This window comes from Phallusia mammillata, chromosome 8, assembly GCF_965637545.1.
Source record: "Phallusia mammillata chromosome 8, kaPhaMamm4.hap1.1, whole genome shotgun sequence".
Lineage (NCBI taxonomy): Eukaryota > Metazoa > Chordata > Ascidiacea > Phlebobranchia > Ascidiidae > Phallusia > Phallusia mammillata.
The window spans coordinates 299,660-320,736 of NC_137259.1; the positions used below are offsets into that span (position 1 = coordinate 299,660).

At 37.0% G+C, this 21,077-nt stretch overlaps 2 protein-coding genes across 2 annotated transcripts; one reads left to right on the forward strand and one right to left on the reverse strand.

Moving 5' to 3' along the window:
* Positions 1–1,505: 1,505 nt before the first annotated feature.
* Positions 1,506–16,810, reverse strand: LOC145204869 (E3 ubiquitin-protein ligase ubr3-like). Its single transcript, XM_080077482.1, has 35 exons — positions 16,341–16,810; positions 16,014–16,198; positions 15,671–15,849; positions 15,408–15,552; positions 15,044–15,201; positions 14,877–14,983; positions 14,434–14,586; positions 13,987–14,065; positions 13,609–13,811; positions 12,931–13,090; positions 12,527–12,701; positions 12,072–12,145; positions 11,829–11,963; positions 11,094–11,295; positions 10,536–10,718; positions 10,284–10,390; positions 10,138–10,225; positions 9,867–9,991; positions 9,678–9,738; positions 9,410–9,529; positions 9,236–9,270; positions 8,974–9,153; positions 8,545–8,713; positions 7,864–8,043; positions 7,593–7,742; positions 7,061–7,262; positions 6,018–6,247; positions 5,338–5,522; positions 5,022–5,143; positions 4,726–4,879; positions 4,302–4,446; positions 4,144–4,244; positions 3,785–3,916; positions 3,319–3,529; positions 1,506–1,863 (listed from the first exon to the last, which is right to left on the reverse strand). The coding sequence occupies exons 1-35, from the start codon at positions 16,481–16,483 to the stop codon at positions 1,700–1,702; spliced, it is 5,142 nt and encodes a 1,713-aa protein (XP_079933608.1). The 5' UTR covers positions 16,484–16,810; the 3' UTR covers positions 1,506–1,699.
* Positions 16,811–17,252: 442 nt separating this feature from the next.
* Positions 17,253–21,033, forward strand: LOC145204871 (coiled-coil domain-containing protein 186-like). Its single transcript, XM_080077484.1, has one exon. The coding sequence runs from the start codon at positions 17,354–17,356 to the stop codon at positions 19,772–19,774; it is 2,421 nt and encodes an 806-aa protein (XP_079933610.1). The 5' UTR covers positions 17,253–17,353; the 3' UTR covers positions 19,775–21,033.
* The last annotated feature ends 44 nt before the right edge of the window (positions 21,034–21,077 follow it).

The window sequence follows — 21,077 nt, forward strand, 5'->3', positions numbered from 1 at the left end:
CTGACAATGATATTTTCGTTACTAAACGACATTTGCAACACTTCAGGGGAAATCGCCACCACGATTTATTTTAACACAACACGACCTACAAGAAATTCGAAGTTCGTTGGCTAAATTGTCTGATAACAGAAAACAATCTCAAAGTTTCAAACAGTTCTAAGATGAACTTTTCAACGTTTGCCTTCGATTTTCGCCTGCACTTTGCCAAACTACGATAAAATCTTGCAAAAATATCAAATCTATTACATGCACCGCGGCTTCTTGCCGAAAACCAGTTTTGCGTGGGTTTGTCACAAACTTTCTTGATGGCTTCGATTCTTGTAACGAAGTTTCGCTCGACATCAGGAATTTAAGGCTTGCGACGTCACAAAACTTTCTATTACGTCATAGAACTTGTTTGTCAAAACGGATTGACTAAAATCGGATTTGTGCGTCCCGTCTTAGTAAGTACGTGCTGCAGCTACCCGGTAATTTTGAGGGCAAGTGAATGCAAGAGCTTACGCTACCGACCCCGTAATTAACAGCGGAAGCTTCGCAAAATTATTGGTTTCAACCTCAAGTTTGAGGCAGATATTTCAAGTGGCCTTTATCACGCGAAATAACAATAGGAAACCGACTTTTACAACGATATAGTGAAATAAATGCTACAGCCTAAAGCCAACGTTTTAAAGTAAAGCAAAGTATTATGCGTTCTACGTTGGTTTATTAAAAAAATGAATCACTAGTTTTCAAAGCGAAATTCCAACCGCCGATTTTCTCAAAAGTAACTATGACGTCAAAATCGGATTTGTTTGGATAATGGTTGTGTTCGAGGATTAGGCAGGTGATAATGCGAGGAAAATATGTGAGTGGTTCGAACGCGTAAGAACGATACTCGTCACATATTACGTCCAACGATCAAAACCGATCAGAATTTCGTTGATATCTCTCAGCATCATCCGATTTACTCAGTGACTTTTCGAAGTTCACAAACTTCCATATATGGAAGTGTACATGCGTGGATTTCAAGCTAAACAATCCATAACCGTGAAGATGCTGTCAAAGCTATTAAGTCTGTTTGCGGTTTTGATCATTTAATTTTGAATGTTGAATTGGCCTAACCTTTAACAACAAATTAGATTGATTTTGAGGTATTTAAAGCAGTGACATATTGCCGGGGGAACTAGCTGTTTTGGGAAGGAAAATTGATTAACCGCCTAGCTTGCTCTTTAACCCGCTTCCGTGCAAATCAACTTTAGTGGCGAAAGTAAGTTAAACCAGCCCAACAAGTTCAAACCCGCAGTAAACTGTCAAACCTTCCGTACAAATCACTAGAATCTTCCAACAGATAGGAATCAAGCTTAGTGTGAAATGTGTTTAATGTTACCGCCTAACTTCCCTGCACCATCTGCATCACAACCGGTTTCACAACTCTGCAACTATTTATTGTTTTTGCGACTTGATACCACGACCCGGCCATCGCTGTTATCACAAACCCTGCTGATTCTCTGTGCAAAGTGGACGAGTTTGATCAGACACGAACGAACGAAGTTTATTAGACGAAACAGCGCCATAACAAGTTTGGTGGTGAGTTTGTAAAAGGGATTAACAAAATGGATTTAACTAACTCCAGGTTTTAAGCTGTATGACGTGAAAGTAATTTGTTGCGTCATAATCACCTGTTTCATGACGTCATAAAGGATGTAGAATGTTTTGATTGTTATAGTTTTTGTGAATGGACCATCCAGTTTTTGCACGAATTGTCAAATGAATGATAAATCCACTGTCGTTCCAAAACTAACAGCCTTTCCCGTTTCAAATAAAGGGGTTTCCCCCTACTCCAACCGCGGTCCTCCTCCCCATGCGCGTCCAAATACAAAGTTCCTGCGAAATTAAATTAATTAAAATCACAATATTTTTAAACAAATTTTTGCACAATAATCCCGTTTTTACAAACAGTTCCAGTATCTATGTATTGATTTTAAAAAGCTTCTGATTTTAGAAAGTCATTTATGCTGTAAATAAAAAAATACAAAGTTACTGTAAATTTAAATTCTACGCGCAAAAATATTTCGAACAAACCAGATTTGCAATAATTTACACAAATTTCAGTTCCCATGTTTTGTCCACTTATGATTTTAGAAAGTCACTTGTGTTGGGCGAATTAACTAAAGGTGGTAAGTTGTAAAACTGTAACACACACAGGTTTTTTTAAGGTTTGGTTTGGGTGACCGCTAAGTAGTTTTAAGAGACCGCAAGTGTTTCATTTAAATACCAAAAAATACCCATATTTGCTTAAACGAATTATTTATTAGGCTACTGGCAAATTTTGGGAAACCGCTGGAAAAATTTGCGGTTACAACTTAAATGTTCGCCTCCTTAAACAAACCGATTCGTTTGGTGATAAACTTTATTCAAACAGATCATAAAGCAAAAGTGATTGCGACTAATTGAAGCAAATATCGATAACCGCCCGCATCGGCATAAAACCACAAGAAAGTTTGACCATATTATTTTCACAACTGCAGATGGCGACAGCAAAGCCCGTGGGCAACTGAGAAGTCGCAATTACGGACCGACAACGGCTTGCAACTAAGTTTACTCCGAGAATATTTCTATGGGCTTTGCTATTCTCCAACATACTTATTTTTGTACAATATGAGCGTTGTTAAAATATTTTTTTTGACATCTGTCATCTTTTTGCCGTTGTCCTTTTTCCACATGTTTAGTGACGTGCCATGTAAACCTTTTCGTGTAAGGTTGATAGGATGACCACGAGGTCTTTCGCTGCCCCGCACGCACAGTCTTTGTGTTACCCCTATTTTCCTCGATTTAAGGGCAAATAAACTAAACTTGAACTTTGAAATTATTTTTTTAGATTCTTGTTTAACCATATTTGGTCCAAACTTGTTATGTTATCATGTTATCGCGCGGCAACTGCAAGCATGTAAGCACGTTTAACTGTGTACCAGATGTCAACCAGCAATGAATAATTGTCCACAAGCACAACCATAAGAGTGTGTAAGCCAACTATCGCCTAACAAACTTTTTCTCGCACAAGTGAGAAATTGTAAAACTATTTTATGAGATGCTGTAGACAGTGCATTTGGTGACAAATGACAATACGACCGATCTCTCGTCACCAGCTGCACTAATGAGACTTTATGAGTCGAAACCTTATGCATTGCCTGCAGCTTATCATTTATGGGCTCGATGCTTTCAGTTTGATTTTATGAGATAATTTAAAAAAAATTTTTAGAATGTTTTTGGGTGGTAAATATCATTAAATAAGCAGTTTTTTGTGGTTTTCGTCAAACAGCGATGAACAAGTAAACTCACCCCACATACAAGCTTTGTGCCCGCGTATAATCACAACGTATGATGTATTTATGAGCAAAAATATTCCCGTCCCTGCTCCACAGCGCCTCGCGTGTCGACATGCGGCGTACGGGATTTTGTCAGGTTTGCATGGCGACTTGTAGCAAACGTATTCGCCACACACCAGACACAGGGCCGGGTCCTTTGGCACTTTGCCACATTTCTTGCACTCCTACAACGTATAGTAAGCTGAATTACTTCACAGGACATGGCATTGAAGCTATTGACATAAGAATTAGTTAATATTTAAGATACAGCATTGATTTATTTAAAGCACAGTAAGTAGCTTTTGTTCTAATTAAGGTTAAAATCGACCATGAAAACTAGAAAGTGATTCTCAGGTTGAAACGACGCGATGAGAAAAGTATTTGGTAAAAATTATTAGAATTTGAATTGAAACGAAGCAACTGTAAAACTCGGCACAAACCGTTTGTCTGAAAGTGAGGAACAATGAGCTGTATTCATCGGGCAAATCAAGCAACTTGGGCGCGTGCCATGTGTTGGAGGCGGTGAGAGTTTGATATCTGGTTGTATACGATGATCCTCCGGGCAATAATAACTACAACAGAACAAAAAGTTGAAGAGTTAATACATGTAAATACGCCAGGCCGATGGGAATGCTTGGAAGACAGGCTGATTCGGTATAAAGCCTTCAACAGGCCTGGCGTACTGTGATTTTTCGATATGTATGCCGCAAACGCTCGTCTGTATGGACGCTTTAGGGCTGATCCCAGTTATGAATATATTCATCTCAGGTTATACATATAAGTAATTTATCATAATTACCTTGCTGCACCAGCTTGAAATGAGACTTTTCGAATCATTATTTTTCCAATCCAAACATTTCACTACATCGACGTCGCCATCAGTGGACACCTTACTTAAACCTGTTCCACAGAGGTACGTTATCACATTTGCAACAAACTCACATTATATCAACTTACCAAGGTACATGGCGAGCTCAACAAACTCGGCTCTGCCTCTTTCATGTATCGGTAACGCTTCACCGCTCCTGATCACGTGATGCTGAATCAGTGAAGCATGTCGCATGAAGGGAAGAAGGTGCTCCTCAATAAGTGTGAAAATAGACTGCAACCAAAATTAATTTTAAAAAAGATGAACAGTTACAGAAAATTTAAAATACTTTGTGAAAACCTAAAACATGAGTTCAACCTGACTACCACTTTGGTGGAATTTGTTCGCGCTTACAAATGTTTATTCAGCAAAATGTAGACGTCCTTGTTGTACTTTATTGGCAAGGTCATTTAAATAGTTGATTTGTTTTGCCCATCAGCAATTCGCAGCAGAAATAGCACGATAATGCAACGCTATGAACAAAATGTTTCGCTCAGATTTTAGTGGGTTCACCTGATTTGAGAAAACAGTGGTGAAAACTGAAGGGGGAGGTTGTTTAGCAGCCTGGAAGAGCCGTGGAGGGAGTGAACGAATCACGTGACTTATCAGACATTCCAGGTTGCTTCCCACAAACTTGAAACCAGTTGAAGTCCCACTTCTCCACGCCCTAGCATAACACACATGCTTGCTCACAAGATATATTTTGGCAATCCACAGCAGTAAAGTTTGAGGACAAGTGTGGGTGGGAGACCAGGAACATTAAGACTCAAACACAAAGTTTACATGAGTGAATTAAACTGCAATCTAACCTTCTCTCGTCATCTGAAAACTTGCAGTTAATTCGAACAAGAGCTTGTATAAAAGTCAGGTTGTAAACATCTTGCACATAAGACTGATACATTCCCAGGTTTGATCCAAGATGAGGAGATTTCTGAACGCAAAAATTATTAAATACATTAAATGTTCAGTTGGTTCTATTCACACACAGAAAATTTTATGCAATCTAAATGTAGTAACTGAAATAGTCAAGCTAAAATTTTGGTTGTCACTTTACCAACAATTGTAGTTTTCTGATTGACACAGATTCAATTATTAAATTCCTCCTTATTATAATTTACAGCTAACCTTGTAGTTTGGATCGGTGTTGAGCAAATCCATGATCAACCTGACAAACAATGCTGAAGTATCAAGGCATAATATCGGTGTCGCATTGTTAACTTGCAACCCTCCACCAAATGTTTCCCGCCATTGATCCTCCACATTATGTGTGGGTTTTTCAATGTTGTTGATCAACATATAACATAGGGAGTCTACAAACACGAAGTGGTTGATTTGGTTTTATAAAAAATGTGAAAACAAAACAAAAAATAATATTGAGTTGAAACAGCCACTTATATAAGCTATTGCTACCAGGCATAATATCAAGTTTATAGAGCTCTTCTGGCAATTGTATTTTTATTCCGACGTTTCGACGTCCTATACAGGTCGCCTTCATCGGGATAAATAACACTGAATGCGACAAATACAGTGTACGATAAACAAAAGAAAAAAAATTAAACACAAGCAAGTTACAACACTACAAAAACACTTTACGACAACGATTGATTGGGCCTCTACAGCCACTTATCTTGACTCTTTAATTCGGTGATGATGAAAACTTTGGTCTGAATTACAACATGTTAAAGTTTTTATGCTACTTCAAAAACAACTTATCTCACAAAGTCCAGGCCATATGAGACAAAATCCAAGTTAATATGTGCTTGGTAAAACAGGAAAGTTAAACCCATTTTATAAACTTTACTGACCTATGGGAATTTTTCTCTCAACAACAGCCTTCAAAGCTGTTTTTGAAATATCCTCAACTGCAGGGGAAAGAAGAGAACCACCAAGCTGAAGCAATGCATGATCGAATACAGCAAGAAATGCTGTGTAAGTATTTTTGAGCGTTGGACCTGACATATAATCCTTGCATTTCTCATAAACTTCGTAATAGGACTCCGCAATTGAGAACAATGGGGGATGGTCATGAAATTCTCTGGAAATAAAAACATCAAATTAATATAATATCACAAATACAAACAGTTATTGAACTATTTCAACAGTCAAATATAAGCATTGTCAGTTGCTTTCCATGCATTGTCAACTGCCATTTCTCTACACCAGGGGTGCACAACCTTTTTGCTACGACGGCCGCATCGCGGATTCTTTTTTCACTAACGGCCGCCATTTACCTGCTTACTTTTGTTTTAAAATTACTGATTTAAGGAAATTAGTTTATATCATATATATACACCATGTAATCACGCCCCCAAAGCCCAGATTAATTTACAACTTGGTCCACAGATTGAGCTGCACAGTCTTAAGTGTTTGTGATGTCATAGTCTACATTGCGATGCTTGTAGCACCTGTTTTGTTCGCATTGTTTGCACACAATAGGCGCATAAAAAGGCCGAAGTATATGGCTTCTAGGCTGGTTATACTCTTTTTAGTATCTCAAAAACTGTTTAGAGCAATTCAAAAATCAAAATATTTGGGAAAAGAGTTTTATTTACGTTACGGCCGCCAGTATATATATCTTAATAAACATGTTCACGGCCGCACAAGCTCGTCTCTTCGGCCGCTACGGCCGCAGGTTGTGCACCCCTGCTCTACACCAACCACTATGACACACAAGTTATGATTTTTGAATCTATACAATAAATTCTATATACTAGCTGTTGCTGCCAGGCATAAAATCAACTTTTATTGTCAGATGGAAAGATATTTTTAGGTTAAATTTTGTTTATCTGGCTTGAAACTGAAACTATTTGATACTTTAACAATAAAAATCAACAAAAAATATTTTCACCTTTCTTCGCTGCTTGTCGTGCATTGCAAAACGAGGTTGGAAACTTGTCGGCATAACGGACATTTGAAAAACTGCTGGTTGTCCATCATGAGGAATGGAAACTGGTCGCGACTGAGTGACTCCATATAAACTGCATGGCATGCGATGTGTACGTGATGTCCGCAAGTGGTCACATGACAACCACCAACAGGAGCTAGCGATCCTGGTCAAGATTTATTGATTTCAATAAAAGTTTACTGCTTGTGAGCTTTATTGATGAAAACATTGGACAAAACTTTTCTGCAAGGTAACAGAAAATCCACAAAATTTTGTTGAAATAAAACTGTAAATACAGTAAACCTTTAAAACGGATTCAGTTAATCAGGATCTTCGCCTAATTTGGACAAAACTTGAGGTACAAATGATTTGTAATGTGGAAAGGCTTTACTAATCGACATCGGATCTTCGCCTAATTTGGACACTTTTTTGGTCCAAACAGGTCCAGATTACGCAAGTTTTACTGTATTTTCTCACAAAGATCATATAAACCCACCTCCTTCTTCAGGCAAATCTGCTGGACTTCGAAGTGAAACAAATCTTGATTTTATCTCAACCTTTTCACAAAACGTTGCAAAGTTCTCGGGTTTTCCCAAATTATTTGGTTTTTGGGGAGTCGGCCGTTTCGATGTTTGTTTCTTGTGACCTTCGGTTGTTAAATGCATAAAGTTAAAAGTCTCTGCTGATCTGTGATTTACAATATACTACACAGTTTAAAGTAAACACTTTGTCCCAAATTTTTCTCCTACCAACAACTTATCTCCCACCTAACAAAGTAGAAGGTTGGACAACACAAATTAGCCCGAAGTCCGAAGCATCATCGCCGCGTCGAGTTGCTTCGCTCGATCCACAAATACAACACTCATAACTTGGTTGAGCATTAACGTCTGTCATTGTGACATCTTTCATACCCTCGTCCACCACAGTGAGGTTGTCTTCATTGTTCTCTGTACAACAAACAACATATTTAAGCTGCAGATAAATGTGTTTGTTCTATATCAGGTAGTGAGGTAGTCTGGTACTTTGTTTAAATGCATAAAAAATGGTAAATTGCATGGTTGTGGCATTAAGTAGATAAACTGTAGTTCCAACATTTAGCAACAAAACCCAAACAAAAGTTCACAAATCCATTTGCTGAACCAGTATAGCAGCTTAGTTCTGCAAACCTCAGTTTAACACACAGCATATCCAACTCACACCACAGTGACTGTCACACTGGCATGGATCACAGCTTAGTCGCATTTAGTAAGAAAACAACGACTGGAACAAATTACATGAAATTTAAGCAAACCTGTCCAACAAACAGATATGCTGCTGAAGCCCAGTGTTGGTATTTGTGAATTAGTTTAACCATGTGACTTCAAGTTTATTTAATAAAGTTATGTACAACGTTTTCATGTTCACCAAAATTTTACTTCACTAGGTTTGAAAAAAAAAATTTCACCCACCTATGAATTGTTTTTGTTGGAGTTTAATCTGATTCATCATTTTCTTTTGTGCTTCTCTCGCTTGTAACCGGCGTCTCATCCTCTCATCAGCTGCACTGAGTGTGTGTGTGTTAGGTGATGTCACTGATGACATCACAGGGTGAAGGGTTTTGTAAATTACTTTGATATTCTGTAACAATCAGAATGTTGCATTGTTGTTCTGGTTTATTTAATAGCAATAAACTGACTGAATAATACACCACTAGGTGATGCAAGAGAGAGCCACTCAGACTCCAGTTTAGTTTTTACTTTTTTAATTGTTTTTTAACTGTAATTTATTAAGCAATTTAATTTGTAGGGAATAAAATTATGACAACTTGCAAAAATACAAAGTTACATTGCCACTGCCAATATGCAAGAAGGTAGGACCTTGCCAATATGTTTTGGTACCTGTTCAATGTTTTTGCTGAGGGAGGCAGCAAGGTTTAAAACCTTCCTTATGACATTGCATCTGATTGGTGGATCTAAGTTATGTGAAAAGGTCATGTGACTGTCTCTGTCCAATGAGAAAGCTGCTGGCTGTTCAGAAAACTTGTCAAACAATTTCAACAGCAAACTTAAGATACTTTCCTAAACAAACAAGTGAAGATTAGCCACGATAATAAAATATTTGAGTGGAAAAAATATTAAGTGGAATAAGTTTGATTCTCACCCCAGCATGTAGAACGGACAGCGGAAGTCCAGAATCTAAATGACAAAATAAAAGAAAATTTACAAAAAACTATCTTCAATATATGCAGACAAAAGGCTTAACAAACATAGAAAAAGCAAAATCCATTTGAAATTTTTACTCAAAGAGCATGTTTCATTGTAAATTAATCTGTACCTTGATATGAAGGAGCTTCAATTTGGTCAATAACTTTCATGATATTTTGCCGCATGTCATTTGAATCAAACCATGAACTGAACCCAGTGTTGCGAGACAGATTTGAAGTGCTTGTTGGACCTAGAGAGTTAAACGGTAAAAATCTCAAGCAAAATCAGTCATGTGATGTTCCAACGAAAACTCATACATTTGTAAAATTTAGCTTTCAGAAAATTATAAGAGTGCAAAATTTCACTTTAAAATATACGTCATATCTGTAGAAACTCACCCGAGTTGTTAGGAGATAATCTGAGTGAAGCCTCCAACAAGTGAAGAGAGAGAGCAAGAGTCTGAGAAATAAATAAATTGAAACAATACAAGTGACTTGCAGATTTGATAAATAAACTACAACTTAGTTTGTTTGGCAAAAATACTAAAATATGTTTGATATCGACACAAACATCATAATCAAACTTACAGTATCGGTGACCACTTCGTGTTCGTGCAGGGACTTGTACAGAATAATGTAAATAAATGCATGTAACGTCGAGCAGTGAAGTAACGACACAAGATTGCTGTGGACACCGGAGGGAGCTGTGATTTCTACAAAACAATACATATTTGAGTCTGGCACACAAATTTAAACTGTTTCAACTAATTTAAACCTGTGGAGAATGTTTGTCACATGTCACATTGACAACTTGCTAATTTAAAATCAGACAAGCAACAAGTGTAATACCAACTTTTACCTTTATAAGGAGGCCACACATCAGCGTTAGGGACATCAGGACCAAGTTTGCCAGTACTTTTAAGGTACCTACAGTAGTTCTCATGTGCCTGTAAAAGTACTGTCATTGTAACTTGTACTTTTTAACATAAAATGTTCATAACTGACCTGTCGAATATGTCGTTTGTACAACGTTCGATGTTCAGTGAAAATTGGATCATAAAGTTGCCAAGATTTTTCGTTGGGAACGTAAGTTGTCTGCTCCATTGCTCCACCTGGTGTTGAAAGTTAGATCAACTTTTTAAAGTCGTAATTCAATAGTTGCAAAAAATTTTCCAAAACTTTTCACACAAAAACAAGTGCTAATTTGAAGCAGATTATACAGAAAATTTGTGAAATAATATTTTATCGGTATTTCACCTTCTTTTTTAATGGCGAGTTTTTGTAGACAGTTCACGAGAATCTCGGTGTTATGTTGAAGTTTTGTTCCCGAATGTGATTCGTGGCATTGTGGGATATGGTCGTGCAAACTGCTGTACGTGCATTCCTTACTAGTGAGAAGGACAACTGCCTCCGATTCAATTATTTCCTCTGCTTGCAAACCTGACCACAAACATCATATGCTAACATGGAAATCATATCTGACAATTGCGTGTCATGATTTTCTACATAAACATCATGCTTGAAAACCAAGCATTTTTTACTTTAAAGTAAATAAATATATCTGTGTATGGTAGATTTTGTTTGTTATGTTACAATATGATTGGTATTAAAACTGTTGTTTCAACATAATGTAATGTTTTTTTCAAATGCATTAAGTAAGTTACCAAGTAATCTGAGATTTAACCAAATTAAAAACTTTGTCAAAATATTAAAAAACAAAAGCGCAGGAACACATAACTTTTCACTTTTTTGCAGACCTTACTTATGGCATATTTTCAATACAACAATGGATCATTTCTGTCTAAACCAACTTACCAACATTAGTTTTAATCCCTAGCAGAGATACAAGCAGAAGAAACGCTGACTCAAGCATTTTTGGCCGACGATCACTATCTGGCGCACCGGGTGGCGCCATTGATTCATCAATTTCGTTTAGAATTGTCAAACAGTTTGTGACACGACATCGCTCGAATATGTTGGTGATGAAAACATCCGGAGAAACCAGAAGTGCACAAAACTAAATACATGAAAATGTTGTAAGTGTTGTCGAAAAATTATGTCGACTTGCAACATCTCTATGCAGTGGTGGGATTCAGCCGGTTCGCACCGGTTCTATATAACTATCTCATGAAATTTTATGAGATCAGCGAACCGGTTAGCATTACTGGTTACTGCCAATGGACTTTTTGTAACAGAACAGACTGAAAAATATGACTTTTGTAATAGAACCGGCTGACAAAAAATTGAATCCCACCACTGTCTCTATGCATCAAACAAATGATTTGTCAATTTGTCACACTTAAGGGTTTGTATTTGTTTAGTTATTGTGTGAGCAATAACATAACTTTCTTTTACTATAAAATTACACCACACTTTAACCAGCAAAAGTGCAAATCGTCAGTGTGTAAAAAAGATTTGTGCAATCAAACATTATAGGGAGGCTTTTGGTCATATTCAGTTAAGCAGTGCATAAAATTTATTGGGTCAGAGGGAAAATAAGTGGAAATCGAAATAAGTAACCAATCTGCGAAACAGGAACAAGTAACTAACCTGTAGCAAATAAATATCAGCATCGATGAGAAATGTGCAGAAGAAATATTGTTTGTATGCGAGAGACTGAGTTGAAATAACCGCCCCGTTTCTAATCCACATTCCACACTGGACTTCATACATCGCAACTAGAACCTTAAAAGAAGTGAAAGATTTTCAAAACATCACACAAATACACGGAAATGATTATGCTGGGAACACACTTAATTGACAGACTGTCTCAAATGTAGTTTTTCAACTTACATGTAGTGGATGCTGCATAATCTTCAATGCATCATTTTCACTCAACTTCAACTTGATGTCTTCAATTTCCACTCCTGCAACATTTTTCACATTTACATCAATAAAATTCTCTTCCACAAAACTTACATACAAGGGAAAATGTCAATCACGATTTACTTTCAATAACAGCAGATAGTGTTTAGGGCAAGATAATGACATTGGTAGCAGTGCAATGAGCTCTAATGCAAAGAAATAATAACAGTCAACTGTTTAACACACAACACAACAAATAATGTTAAACACCTAATATAGATATACACACCATCTGTATTTAGGTCCCACACGAAATGTCAAGCGTTTTAGTTTTGACAATGAATAGAATATTTGACTGTTGATTTTGAAGGAGACTTTACAATTAAGGCTGGCCATGACAGATCATGCACAATGCAGAGTTGATGAAACTTTCACAATCTTACCTTGGTGTACGAGAGCATTGCTGATAAACAGAGCAAGATATCTATGTAGTGGATAATGGAAACTCAGTTGGTCGAAGGGTAGATCAGTCTCAAACCCGAGAGCATCAAAGAAATCAGTGAGTCCGACCAACAAAGTCTGGCACATGCTCAGTGTGAGATGGGCAGTGGAGCCATCCTGGTTGAAAACAACTGGTTTGGGCCGAAACAACGAAATCACATAAACCAGCAAACAAACTGGGTAAGATTGTGAACAACAATGACTTTTACACTGGAATATTATTTTTGCTGAGAAGAAACTTGCCATTAAAAGTGACATATTAAAGTAGATATAAACCTAACCTTTACCAACTGACAATTGAACAAAACACAACCAATACAAAATTGTTTATAGCAATGAGCTTTACCTGCAAAACATCGAGGAAACACCATAGAGGTGAAGCACAGGCTTCCCGCTCGGTGTAAAAAGCAAGAAGTGTGCTGTTTGATTCAAACTCAATGTGGCTTTGCATCTCACGTTTCATCAAATCCATTCCACTAAAACCCAGCATAAGTTGAATCCAGCAACTGAAATATACAAACAGCTAGATGGAGAGCAAAGAGATATTTCGATACAACACAACACAAAGCCTTTTAATCACTTTATTTTACCTACCAGAAAACCAACATTTGCACAAGACAAATGTCTAATTTTCAACTTGCTACAAATAGTTGGATAAAAATTTGTCAGACATTTATGTCATAGTACGCCATGCCTATTATAGGCGCCATACCGAATCAGCTGGTCTCCCAAGCATTCACATATGGCAAGGCATAGGGTAGAAAAACCCAGTCTACAGTGGGATTCGAACCCACGACAGGGGTCTTTCCGGGACATGCGCTCTACCAACTGAGCTACACAGGACTCAGTGGAGAAGCCTCCGAAAGTCGAATCACAAGCACCGTTACCTGCCTTGCATGCTGCACATGTCAGCTTCGTAGTAGGGGATAGGTCTTTAATAGGTCAGTCAATTATGTTCAGACCTAATAAGTGCTTTTTAGAATAAACAAGAAAAACAACTCATTTTGTTTGTTTTAAATCATACTTGAGTAAATCAGGATTCGATAGAAATTTGATGACACATTTTTTGTGACTCAGAACATTAATGAAGTCACTGAATATCGGCCAGTAAGCATTGTTTCGAACTTCGTTGCTTTGTGTCATCACACACTGATGAAAGTCACTTTCCCCGGTTGTAGACGGCTCAAGAATCGGGAAAATTATGTTGTGGGCTGCGATCATGAAAATCTATAACACAAAAAGATGTCAACTTCTCACAAACATTTTTTTTAGCAACACAACATTTTTGTGTGTTATTTAGATGGAGCTTTTTCGGATATTAAGGCTATTTTTCATGCACACCATCAATCTTTGCATGTTAAGCTTAAGGATTTACATTTGAGAACCAAAATATGATACTTACCTGCAGTAGGTGAGCATCATTTGTGAGCGTGAGAGCGATTTCATCATTACTAAACAACTGAACAGATATGTGAACAACTCTGCAAAAAAATACACTTTAAACAATAACCTAAACATAATATCTGCGCTAATCAGCCATTTCCCTCGGTAATGTCTTGCTGCTACCTAAAAACAAACCATCAACAATGATAAAAAAAAACATCTTCTTAAAGTTAAACCAATAGAGAGTCTTTTTTTGTAAAAGTAATTGTGTAATTTTATGGAGTGGGTAACATAAAAGCCTCAATTGAATGAAGGTTTATCTTAAGTAATTAAAAAAATAGAATTGTTGTTTGTTTTCAATTTACATGACCAACATAATCTGTGGCAGACAGATTAATTAAAAGCACAATGTTCCAACTTGTAAATGACACAAAACTATCACAAAACCAAAAGTTTGACAAAAAACCTGTTTGAAAGTTGTGAGACATCCACAGAGTTTGTGAGGGAAGAAGCAATTCTTGAGTAATGTTGAGTAAATGAGCGAGCAAACTCACACTTAAATTTGAGGTCGGGAAGGAGATTGAGCAAAATCAAAATAAGAGGCTCAGGAAACTCGTATCTGAAAACAAGGTAAAGTTGCCGATGAATAATAACTGAACAAATAGCCTTACATATAGGAAGTAGTGGGCATTTACATTTAACACAAAGCACAATAATCAAGCTTGTTGTGCTTGCTCATTCTATTCAAATCGTGACTCATACACTGCTGTGTCATGACAAAACAAAAGTCTTAAGGTAATTAGATAATTAAGTGTGTAATACCAATCCATTTTAAACACTGTTTACCCATTTTACACAAATCAGCATCACTACATACACATGAGGTGTATGTGTTTTTGCTGTTATTACCTCACAATCCAGTATGTCAATTCATCGAGGTATCTTCTGTATTGTAAAGGTCGATCAAAATATTCTCGATTCCGAATTTCCTCAGGAATTAAAGGTTTTCTCAGAGTCTTGAAAATATAGAAATTTTATTGCAATATTCAAAACAAAACTTCCAAGTTGATATTTACCTGTACAGACTTGCTAAATTCCCTAACACTAATTGCATGCAGCTTGCAGATATGATTGGAATTGTCTTCTACACATTTGTAGCCGCGACAGTTAAGCAGCGACACATAGAGAGGTTCGTTGAGCAGAAGATTACAGAGATGACTTCGAATCACAGAACCTGACATTCAAATATGTTTGTAACAAAACAAGTGCAATGTTCAACTTAAGGACTGATAATAGTTATTTGCACAAATATTAAAAAAGCATGTTGTTTATTAATGTACCCACAGCAACACTTGGTGTGGCTTAAGTATCAAACCAAATAGTTAACACTGTAATAGAAGGATTCACTTTCTAACACAAGTTGAAAAACAGAAATCCTACCAAGTTTGATGAGTTCCAACATAAAAGTAAAAAGATGTTTAAGATTTCCTGGAAAATTAACTTGAAATGTTTCTGGGGACAAAACATTGGCTGACAAACTCCGCAAAACATGGCATAGAAATAAAACCATTCGATCAAGCAGAACCTAAAAAACATGTAAGTGCATCAGTGGAAAAGCAAGTTAGCAGAATAGTTTTGAGTTTTGCATGTAAAAAGTCATATAGCCAGCTGCAGTTTATTGCAATAGCACAGTTATATTTTACCTTTGCCACATTAAGATAACCAGTTGGTAAAGGTTTTGGTGAAATTCTGTTGGGTCCGTGATGTGAACAGAACCCTGACTTGTGCATTACACTTGCATCTCCGCAATCACAAGCACCACCAGCCTCACTACGAAAGATGTTGTAATCATGTCCTTTGTGGTTGCCACGTTCAAAACAAGCTGCATAAATTATGTGCATTTAGGTTATATTTACTGGGCATGTTTTGGAGCATGGGCAGGAACCAATACCTGAGTTTCAAACCCAAACTGTATTTATGAAGATAGGAAAAGATTTAAAAGTATTTGAATCCCAACACCAATCCACCCAACAAACAAGTTTTTACCTGCACACAAAGACATACAAGGTGATGTAGCACATGTTCTGCATCGGTAAGCAACAAAGTCTGCCGTCCAAACACATCCACACAACGGCGACGAATCAACATTTGTAAGTTTTGCTGAAAATTCCTGGTAATTTCCGTTACTATAGCAGGCAAAGAGGATTTGCAACCATTCAACAGCAGTCTCTCTAAATTAAAAAGGTATGTCACGAAATTATGAAATGTATCTTTTGTGTAAAGCATAGGATTTATACAAGGTTTTCAAGCTTAAGGTATGAGTTTATCCCATTTGTCTAGTAGGTCTAATTGTTTAGATAAGACAATTCAAACCTGTTAGCACCGGAGTCCTCTGGATTCAACAACTCATCGCAAATCGCATGAACATGTTCGATTGCGGCTCCAGGATCTTGTTCAAAACACTTTCTCAGATAAACGCAGGCATTTAATTTGGTCCCCGACAAAAGGTGAGCCATTCTCTAGTAGTAACACTCGCTAATTCATTCATACGTCGACGATTTAATCTATTTAACTTGCGTCAACGAGGGCATAAGGAACTTCTCGAAGAAGTTGTTTGTTTATCGGCAACAGCTGATGATTTTCATCCAATGAGCGAAACTTCGTCAGTAATGAATTTTATTAACTGATTTTTGTGCTTACTTGTACACAAAAAAGGTTTCCAGACAATAAATCGAATTTCTTGTTCAGTTACACATTTTAAAAACATATTTTAAGCTTTGTCCACCATGTTTTTTTATCAAACATCGACAAATGCTACGCTTTCACTAGGTGACCCGCAACTCTAATATTTGTCAAACTCTGTTGCATATCTGTTAAATATGTCTTAAGCAAATAATAGGAGAAACCGATCACCTATATTGAAGATTAGACTTACGTCGAGATAGAAAACCTTTCACTTGTCGCTACAGCGAAGTCGCTGCTCATCTGATTGTTTGGGAATTTGTTTGCGTGTAGCCGTGTATGTGTTTCGTTAAAAGTTAAAACACTTCGATCCTTTGTTGGTGGATGGGGTCATTTTGTTTTAGGTTATTGTTTGAATTTCGGTAACAAACTTTAGCAGGTACAGCTACGTTTTTCCAATATTTAAAATAATCACAATTTTTTGCCTCATAAAATTTGTTTTTGTCTGTGAACAAGGCAACTTGTAACAATAATTACTTACGCATTAGGTAAAAGCGTTTTAATGCTAAACAACTTTGGTATTGTTTTGTTGTTAATCTGTAAAAGCCATTTTGTTTCATTTTCCAGCAATTTACAATTTGTTTAGCAATTAACCAATAAATAAACTTGTTTGAGTTTTGGCATGACATGCATAAAAATTGAAAATGGCTGAAGTTTTAGAACAAGGAGAAGCCAATCTCCCAAGTTGCAATGGTGAAGTAACTAAAGACTCAAAACAAATATCTGAAGAAGTGGAGGTAGTAAATGGACAAGATTGTGAAAATGACAACAGTGAAAATTTAAGTGATTGTTCTGTTTCTTCAATTGAAAATGAGGAAACTTCACCACACAACAGTTTAAATGGAGAAATAACTGATGAATATGAACAAGATGGTAATGATGTTTCAAATTCACAACAAAATGGTTTGCAAGATGATGCTGGGGAGCAGATTGACAATATGGTGACAATTACTTTGTCTGAAGGTCAAAAACTGATGGACGCGAATGAGCTCGCTGAAACAAAGTCAAAAATTGAATCAAAGTTATCTTTGTTGTCAAATCACTTGAGAGAAGAACAGCAACATGAAGATTGTGAAAACCAGGCAGGTTTAATTGGCGACCTCAACGACAGAATTTTAACCTTGGAAAAATTAAAAGAGAAATTGGAAACTGAAAATCAGGATTTAAGTCGAAATTTGAAGCAAAGCATTGAAAAGTTGGGTCAACATGATGTTGCTGCTAAAAGGACGATTTCCCATCTGCAGCAAGACCATGACAGCAAACATAAGGAAATGATGAAGAGATGTGCCGCTCTGGAAAGTGACAAGCAAGCAGCGGTGATGAATTATGCTCGGAGGGAAAAGGAATTACTTGATCTACGGCAGAAGAAGGAGGCAGCTGAGCAGTTTGCCAGAAACGCTGCCAGGGAACGAGAAAAAGCAACTGCTCAACTTAAATCAATTAAAGCAGATTACAACAAACTCAAAAACAATCTTGAAAAAAAAGAATCTGAATGTAATGGTTCAAAACAGGAGATTGAAAAACTGAAGGAAGAGGTGAATTCACAAATAATCAAAGCGCGATGGGCCCAGAACAAACTTAAAACTGAGGTTGACAACCACAAGGAGACAAAGGAGAAATGTGACAAGATGGTGATGGAAATTCAACAAGCAAAAGAAGAGACTGAACAAATCAGAAGAAATTGCCAAGAAATGATCAAAACATACCAAGAATCTGAGGAAATAAAATCTAACGCTCTTGATATTGAATTGAAGGAGAAATTGCAGCTGTTAGATGAAAGAGAATCACAAACTGAAGACTTGCAGGATTTGCTAAAACAAAAAAATGAGGAATTGAACCTGTTAAAAATTAAACACAAAGACGTGTTTGAAGAAAATAATGTCTTAAAGTCTAAAGTTGAGTGTTTTGAGGAAGAGCGTCTAAAAAATGAACATGTACTCAGGGGTTATGAAGAGGTAATGAACAAACAAAAACTTACCGCCTCAGAAATGAATGAAAAGATTGAAAGCATGGAACAGTTACAAAATGACCTTGAACAATCTGAAGTCAAGGTCAAACAACTGTCAGAAGATCTAAATGAGGCTGTTATCAAACGTGATTCAGCAATTGATGATTTAAATCGTAAAGAACAAAGAGAGCAAGAACTGCTGGAATACACAAGGAAAGTTAGTTCCAAGAACACAGAGCTCACAGTGCAGGTTGAGGAGCTCAGTGGGACTTTAAAACAAAATGAAACTGAACTGGATTCTTTGCAGAAAGAAATCAAACAACTGCGGGATGGTATTGTGGTCCTTACCTCATCAGAACAAAGTGCACAGAAGGAAAGTTCCAAGTATAAGTTTGAAATGGGGACTCGCCTTGAGGAAAAAGAGAAGACAGTTTGTGAGTTGCTACTTCAGATGGAAGACCTCAAGGATGAGTTGAGGACACAAAAGCGAAAAAATGCTGCATCTGTTAAAGATCTTACCCGGCAGTTAAATCAAGCAAAGCGACGAATGGACACAAATGATGCGGTGTCAACTTCATCTGGAAGAAACAGCAACCAGCACAGCGCTGATGGTGGGAGTTTGGGAAGCAGAACAAGCTCAACAACGTCACTCGATAAAATCTGCTCTTCCACGTCACCTGACATGCATTGCACCAATCAGAATCATTCATACGAACCAGATGCCATCCCTGAAACAACAGTGACAGGCTCTCCTTCGTTAGACAGACAAATGCTTATCGAACGTATTGTACGACTGCAACAAATCCATGCAAAGAAAAATGAAAAGATAGATTTTCTCACTGAACACGTTCAACAGTTGGTGCATGAAATGCAGCGTAAACAACGCCTCATCCAACATTACATAATGCGTGAAGAAGTAGGGTCACTTGCTCCACAAAAATCCAATGACCCTCATCGACAGAAAACTGGCCTGACCCTAGAACTGTCGATGGAAATTAACCAAAAAATGCAGTCCGTGTTAGAAGACACGCTGCTAAAAAATATAACACTCAAAGAAAGTCTTGAGACACTTGGTAAAGAGGTTCAGAGGCTTTGCTCCCAACCTAATGGCTCATAGAAATTTTATACTTACAAATATAACAGATTTATGTTTTTGTCTCTGTATGTTGTATTTATATTTTCTTGTTTTAATTACCATATTTTTGTTCTTTCTTCACATTCCGATGTACAAACGAGAAAGTTGTCCCTATGTTTGTTTTATATTCGCAATCATTTTGTTTGCACAAACTGTTACTATTCTGCTAACCAACAAAAACACTTTAGTGGTTTGTTACTCATTGTGCTGTCGTAGTTACTGGTTTGTCCCAAATTCTTTGAAAACTCTTTTAAATTCTTTTTTTTCTATGCAGGCAAAACTATGTGGTTTGGTTAAATTTGGTGCTGTAGTAATTACATCTTGTTCCTTCCATGAATTTGCAAATTTCAACCTATTAAAACAAGCATACTTATCTAAAGCGCATTTGAAAGAAATCTTTGCTGGATTTTGTGCTAAAGCATTTCAACCTCAGTGTATCAAGGGTGCATTGACATTAATCATGGCCCAATACCAACCTACACCTCTTCAAACGCCATTGTGATGTGTTGCCATGCACACATGTATTGTGTGTGTGTTTTAAATTGTGGTCCGCGCTATTAATATCCTGAACAACTTGCCACACAACCATACGGTGTATGTCGTGCTATTAATATCACAAACGTTTCTTGGATAAAAGCCTGGCAAAAGTTTAAACAACGTCTCAAAGGTTACATATATTTTTACGTCAAGTGTGTGTAATTGTTACGTAACAGACCCATATTTTGTTTCATGTATTTTGTATGACAACATTTACCCAAAACTGTTTTTCAACCATTCGTGGCGTTCTTGCCTCACAGGTTAAGTCGTGAAATACGTCATGATAGCGATTGTGAAGCGTGAAGTGATTTTACCACGTGGTTAATAGCCGGTAATTGTATATTTCGCTGAGTTTGTGGTAAGCGGAAATTACAAAGTGACGTTGTTATGTTTTTCGCATATTTTCCACTGGTGTAAATATTCTGTGAGAGTTGAAAAAAGTTACCAAAGATTTTTTACACCTAAACCTTGTCCTAGTTTCCGTGTTGTGTCGACTTTTGTGTAGGTACCAATATATTGCCAAACTACTTGACCGCGAGACTTGTTTCGACGTCGGATAAAACTTTACGTTGCCCTGGCAACTGTGAATGTCACCGTTTGTTTCGCTTTTGGTGCTTTTCTCTTCTGCACTTGTACGCAGAGTAGCGTAGTAGACGATTTGTGCAATGTAATACAAGTATTAAACCGAGGAACAAAGATAACAAGTATAAAAAGTTTTTCTTCAGGCAACAAAGAAGTGCAATGACTT

What these genes read in the sequence shown, in the direction of transcription:
- LOC145204871 (XM_080077484.1), top strand. Translation starts at nt 17,354, where the DNA reads ATGGCTGAAGTTTTAGAACAAGGAGAAGCCAATCTCCCAAGTTGCAAT.
- LOC145204869 (XM_080077482.1), bottom strand. Translation starts at nt 16,483, where the DNA reads ATGGCTCACCTTTTGTCGGGGACCAAATTAAATGCCTGCGTTTATCTG. An exon ending in GTTATCTTAATGTGGCAAAG is followed by an intron (nt 15,553 to 15,670) that starts GTAAAATATAAC and finishes CATGTTTTTTAG; the next exon opens with GTTCTGCTTGATCGAATGGT. An exon ending in TGAGCTCGCCATGTACCTTG is followed by an intron (nt 4,245 to 4,301) that starts GTAAGTTGATAT and finishes TCTGTGGAACAG; the next exon opens with GTTTAAGTAAGGTGTCCACT.